Source organism: Solanum verrucosum, unplaced genomic scaffold, assembly GCF_900185275.1.
Source record: "Solanum verrucosum unplaced genomic scaffold, falcon-dt-bn FXZP01000255.1, whole genome shotgun sequence".
NCBI lineage: Eukaryota > Viridiplantae > Streptophyta > Magnoliopsida > Solanales > Solanaceae > Solanum > Solanum verrucosum.
In genome coordinates this window covers 1,302,019-1,308,687 of record NW_026020006.1, presented here as the reverse complement: position 1 = coordinate 1,308,687, position 6,669 = coordinate 1,302,019, and the positions used below count along the sequence as shown (strand labels likewise).

The following is a 6,669-nucleotide window of genomic DNA, read 5'->3' as shown; positions in this document are numbered from 1 at the left end:
TTCAACTAAATATTTTTCAAACATATAGATATATTATCTCTATAACAAAAGAAAACAAACAAATTTCTTTTAATTCAACATGCTAAAAACAAGTTTAATTTAAATCTCTGACCATCGACGAGTCGTCGATCGCTTCAGTCTTGCTGAACCGGACCCGGATCCAGACCTGTCCGGTTCAGCAGTCTGTACACTGTCCCCACCTTTTTCTCCGGACCGGATTTTCAAAGCCGCCCGCACTTTTTTCCAAAACCCGGTTCTTATAGTCCTACTTTCTTTCTTTGACTTGGACCGGCGAACCCGTCCGGTACAAGACACTTTTGGTGAACCCGGTTCAGACACCAACACTTGCTTCAATGTCTTTCTTCCCGGTTCAGACCGGCTTCTAGTGAACCGGGATTTTGATTTCGATTTCACGGCCTTGTTGTTGACTCGACCGGGATTTCCTTCCCCTGAGATAGATTTTCGAGTCTTGGGAATGGAAAAAAGCGATGGATTTTGATTATTATGTGATAATATTTTGGAATTTTTGTTATTTGCTTTGCCTGAAAATGCAAATTTCATTGATGATTTTCTTTGCATGGCTGCATTTTGATCAAACCAATCTCTTTCTGAATCTTTAGAAAGCCAAAATGATTCAGGTGGATCATGATAAGAAAATTTCTCTTGAGAATTATTGATATGATATTCTTGATCTTCAATATTTGTTTGATCATGAGGTTGTAGAGACATAGCACTTTAATTTGAGTGTTATTTCTCGTACGTACAACCTCTTTTTCTGAAACACTCTAATCGAGGAAAAAGTCTGATGTTTACAATCTCTTTGTTCTACTACACATGCACCAAACACTATATTTAGGTAAAATTTCACGTATAGCTTCTTTTCTATCAAAGGTTTCAAAAGACTAGGGCAAATACTGGATAGGAAAGAAAAACAATAACGTTAAAGTTTGATGGCTTTTTGAGTCCTTTTACATGAAAAATATTGTTGGGATTTCAAAAACTTATACAAGGAAGAGGGTTTTTTATGGAAAAAAAAAAGACTTTAGTCTATGCAAATAAATTTTTGAATGTGTTGTATGAGAGAAAAGATGTATAAAAAGTAAGATTATATATAGAAGGAAGGTGGTAGGAGAAGACTTTTTTTCAAAGTAGGCAGGTGAAGGAAAAGAATAAGAAGGTCTTTTAATACCCACATGGTATTTAATTAACAAGAAATGATATATCATGATTTTGGAGGTTTGCAAGGCCAAATGAGGTTTTGGATGAAAAAAATAAAACAAAATTTGTGGTCAAAAAATATATCTCAACTATTTTTTATTTTTTTTTGAGTTTTATATTTTAATTATCAGTTGTTCTCTTTTTTTACTTAAATCATCACTCGTAGATGGAAGATAATAGTTCATATAAGAAAAAAGAACATATGATAGTTGACCTAATCGATTTTGTGGTGTGTATTAATACTTTAATTTTGACTTTCAATTTTGCGTAAAGATAATAATTTAGATGTATTTTTAACTATTATCTCAAAATAAATGTTTAATTGAGTACTTTTTTCCATATCGTATGACCTCTTTTGACTGCATGGAATTTAATTAATTTTTAAAAAATACTCTAAATTTATAATCATAATTATTCAATCATTTTTGTTTAGACTGTGTATTAAAAACGATTATTCATGAACCGTATATTAACTTGGAATTATTGTATAAACTTATGAACTTTAAATTTCAAATCAGTATGTTGCAGAGATTTATGTTGTTCGAACTCTTTAAATTTGTTATCGTGTGTATCGAATTCTTCAAAGATAATGTATTTTGAAGAATCTAATAAATATACAATAACATTTTTGAAGAATCGAGATCGTATATAGTTTGGAAAAGGACATGTTTGACTGTTTGTCGCCATGCAATCATGCATGTATTATGGAGGTCTTTGCAAAAAGGTGGCTGCATGTTTAATAAGACTCACCATTCTATTTGTTTAACAAATTTTGTTGGTCCATTAATGTTTATTTAAGGATTAATTAAATTATAAAGTAGTCAAATGAAAATGAAAAACTATTTTTGGTTTTGATTTTGGTGCTGGCTGTATATTAATTTAGGAATAGTGTGGAAAAAGTGGTCACATTTTTAAAACAAGAAAATATGTATATTTAACCATAGTGTATTAGGTATTTAGGAAGGGGAATATATTTACTTCATTTGATTATAATTTATAAGAACGATAAAGAATTAAAGATATTTTTGTGTTATTAAAATTAAAAGAATGGCATAATATTTTGTTTCTAATAGTTTAAGCATATATCTTTCTACTTTGCTAATAGAGACATCTTTAGGGCCATTTTTTGCCCTTATATGTTTTTTAATGTTTATGGTCTTTGAATTAGATATCAGATAATTATATTTATCAAGACTTAGATAAATAGAAGGAAATTATGTGATTTTTATTTCAGCAAGTTTTGAACATGTGATTATATATATATTATTATCCGACTACATGGGTATTATATATCTTCTTTTAGACATATAAATTATATGCAACTCAAATGAACTAAAGCTTCTACTATGTATGAAGTTCTGAGAAGTGGAGGATTACGAGAGTTTATTGTACACTATCTTACTCTGTATTTGTATAAGATTGAGGTTTTTTTGAGTTCACATTGAAGCCCCTACTAAATTCGGTTCGTGCACTGTCGAGGGTGGCGCTCCAAACAAGATTTTCTCCATACCCAGTGCTCGAATTTGAGACCTCTGATTAAGGTTGAAGCAATCCTACCACTGGTTAAGATTGAGTTTGTTGCCACAACTCAAACTCATGACCTCCTGATCTATATGACAACAACTTTATCAATTATGTCAAGACTCTTTATCTTCTAAAATTTGAAATCCAAATTCTCCAATAACTAGTAGCACTTTATATAGTTATTTAATGTCTAGAGTAGTACTGAAGTTTATTTTTCTCTATAATGAACAAATATAAAATAATTATGTTTAATATATAAGAATCAAGTAAAATGAAATGAGGAAAGTTATAAAAAATTGTAATTTGGTCCCTTAAGTTATAGACTAGTTAACAAAAGACCTTTAAACCTTTTTAGGGGTTTATTTAGAGCACAAACGGCCGCTGAGCATCGGAAATTTTTTCATCTCCTCCATTGTTTCTCTCAAAAGACAAAAAGAGGAAGAAAAGATGAGCAGATCAGGTCAGCCTCCAGATCTCAAAAAGTAAGTTTTTACAATTATTTTTTTTTAATTTTCTAATAATTTTTTTGCTCACAAATTAGTTTCTTACTTCTTTGCCTTTTGATTTTGTGTTTTTTTTCTTTGTTTGTTTGGTTAGGTATATGGACAAGCAGCTTCAAAGTAAGTTAAAAAACCCCTTTTGTCTTGATTTTGATTTTATTTTGTGTTATTGCTAGTGGGTATTGCTTAAAAATGCAATCTTTGGAACAAAGTTGTGAACTTTGTGTGAATGTTTAGTTGATTCTTGTTGCAACTTGATTAGAGTTAAAAGGATTTAACTTTTAGTTGTTTTGTACGCGGGATAAGGTGGGATATGCCTAAAGTAAGTTTGGGATAAAATTTATACTGCGTTTGGTTGATTGATGGAGCCTTTCATACTATATTTGATTTGCATGTGTTAAGCATATTACCTTGCATTACATTTGGTTGACTTTCAATTCAATTCAAGACATTGTTTATATACAGAAGAGATCTAGTTTTGAGTTCTATTTAAGAAACCAAAGAAGACAGGGGAACTGGGCTTTCTCAAGAGTGTTTTGATTCTTATCGTCATGATATGTTGTTGTAGTAAGTGGGTGGTTGATAATCACGTATTATTGGGAGGGTGTAGGCAATGGATATTGTTCTTGCACCCGAGCCTGTAATTGGTAGGTCGAATCCCTATACCATCAACCAAATGCAGTATAAGAAGCTTTATCACAGGCTGAATCGATGGATATCCCACCTTATCTCATCCAACTTGGGATTATTTTATCCCATTTCCCAAGTGGGATAAATTAGTGTAGGGATTATAATCCCAGGATCATTTAGTCTTCATACCAAACATCCCCGCTTTAGGGATATTGGGTACAGTTAATGGTTTAGGGCATAGAAGAGTAATTATGGCTTGTGTATACGTTTGCATTTCTTTTTCTTGTATATTTTTGCTTATTTGGGTTTTGTTTTCCCTGAAAGTGGTGCATCAATAACTATTGTGACCCATCTAATTATGGGTAAGTTACTGCTAGTGGTACTGACTACTGAGTATTCATGTAAAAAATCCTATTTTTCATGAATGTGGTTATGTTTTTTGAACTTTGTGCGACTGCTCACGTTTAGTCTTGCTGCGGCTTTTATGGGTTTCAAGGGATTTTGTTTAGGATTTAAGTTTTCAGGCACATAAGACCGCTTTCGGTTCAAGTATACTCTTGTGTTTATGTATTTTTTTATTTTTAAAGTTCAGGGTTTTTGGTTTCCACAATTTCTTAGGGTTATGGACTTATGGTATAAGGGGGTTAATTTATTTCCTAGGCCACGCATTATGAGTTGAGTTGCTAGCACTTCATCACCAGGGTACCGTAATTTGTCTTAAAAGATAATAAGAGTATTGGAATGAAATAGCTCCAAACTAAACGTAATGGATATTGTGGATTCAAATAGCTGACCTAAACTAGTTTGGATTAAGGTGTAGTTGTTATTTGTTTTGTTGTCCATAGCTATCGAGACTGTAAAACTTTTCTCCTCCCCTTTAACATGATGCTTCTGTGGTTGTACAAAAGTGCTGATTCTGCATTTCAAAACATTGGATATATTGATATCGGATTTGCTTAAATTTCTCAAATAATGTGCCTAGTTTTGCATAATGTGGAATTTTAATCTACTCTGCCGCTCACAAATAACAATTCTTATTATTGCATTTTTCTGTTGGGCATATTTTATCTCAGTGTCTGCATTTGAGGAAACAAAACTAAGAACAGATTTTTTTTTTTTGCTGGACATGTCAAAAAGTAGTATAAAGTGAAACACTAAATGCTTTACTCTTTGCATTTTGAAGTGGTTTACCGCCCACCATTATTTTGGCTCCTCATGCAGGGCCTACATATAGACTTTGATGGAAGTAATTGGAAACAAAAGTTTTGCTATCTTAGCAACTACATACCCAATGTAATCCCACAAGTGGGGTCTGGGGAGGGTAGAATGTACGCACACCTTAACTCCATGTTGGGAAGTGGAGAGGCTATTTCTAATAGACCCTCAGTTCAAAGTAATTGGAATAATAGTTTTGTTATCTTAACTTGAGGGAATTTTATATAATTGGTATAAGAAGTTTCAGCATGTGTACAGTTTAAGGATCAATATTCATTGTCTGAATCACATAATGTGCTCTATTATAGTCAGTTTCCGTCATGGGGTTGCTTTTCAGAATTAAGTAATGTAGTATACCTTTTGCAGTCAAGTTGAATGCCAACCGTCAAGTTGTGGGGACTCTTCGTGGGTTCGATCAGTTCATGAATTTGGTTATTGACAATACTGTTGAGGTCAATGGAAACGATAAGAATGAGATTGGCATGGTGGTAAGTCTTTGCTGCTGTTTTTACTCCCTTCCTCTCCCGCATTTATAAATTTCACTTTGCTTACATCTGTTTCCGTGACTTGATGTAACTGTGATACATAATCAATTGTATTTTCTTTCTAGTCTTCAAGATCTCTTATATTTTGATGTTAATTAACACTTAGTTAGCTCAAAAGCTTGTTCGTTCTAGAAATGCAGTCACTAATTTTTCAGTTGATGCATGATTGATGTTGCAGGTAATTCGGGGTAATAGCGTGGTGACAATTGAAGCTCTGGAACCGGTTGCCAGACCACAGTAATACGACGGAAGCTGATTATTCAAGGATCTTTATCTATGTTCAAGATATTTACTACTCTTAGGAAAACCTAAGTGAAATTATGTATTGTACCTGAATTATCTAGCTTTTGACTAGTTTATCTTTGATATCTCTGAAAATTAAAGTCATCGATATCTCTGTTCATCTAGAGCACATGTTCAGAATTTCATCTGGTGAGTTTTGTATACAATGACAATGTCGGGACATGAGTGTTTGTTCATGAGATACCTGTTGAACGTATTATGGTACCTTGTTCCGACTTGAGCTATGCAACAATGAAATTTTCCTTGATCCTTCTCATATGTGCTTGGCAACCCCTATTAAATGCTCACGCTGAACGACTACTTGCCGTTCCAAGAGCCTCCGTTAGTTGAATCGCGTTTAGTAAATTCCTTGTTTAGGCTCATCCTCTTTGTAATGTGTATGGATAGTGTATATACCATTACCAAAACATCAACTTGCAAACAATGACTTCAATATTTGTATGTGAAAAGCAAAGCCCCACACAATTACAATATATGGAGTCTGAGAATGGAATGTATACGTAGACTTTATTTAACCTTACATGATGTAAATTAGTTAAGACTTATAAATCGCGAATCAAAATCAAGTTCAATGAACATTTTGAAATTAGAACTTATTAAAGCAAACAAAAAAAAGTCATTGATTTTTAATTTGTGGAGTGGTATATCCAATGTCTTTAAGTTTAAGGATATGATAAGCCAAATAAATATTTTGTATCAAAAGTTTGGCTAAAACTTAAATAGTTTTGAAAATA

At 32.7% G+C, this 6,669-nt stretch overlaps 2 protein-coding genes across 2 annotated transcripts in view; one reads left to right on the top strand and one right to left on the bottom strand.

Annotated features, from left to right (window-relative positions):
- Positions 1–6,669, bottom strand: part of LOC125819524 (cysteine desulfurase 1, chloroplastic) — a 276,125-nt gene that overhangs the window by 11,826 nt on the left and 257,630 nt on the right. The gene's annotated exons all lie outside the window — the stretch shown is intronic.
- On the top strand, positions 3,096–6,038 carry LOC125819546 (probable small nuclear ribonucleoprotein G). The gene is made up of 4 exons (XM_049498990.1): positions 3,096–3,224; positions 3,340–3,362; positions 5,454–5,575; positions 5,811–6,038. The coding sequence occupies exons 1-4, from the start codon at positions 3,190–3,192 to the stop codon at positions 5,871–5,873; spliced, it is 243 nt and encodes an 80-aa protein (XP_049354947.1). The 5' UTR covers positions 3,096–3,189; the 3' UTR covers positions 5,874–6,038.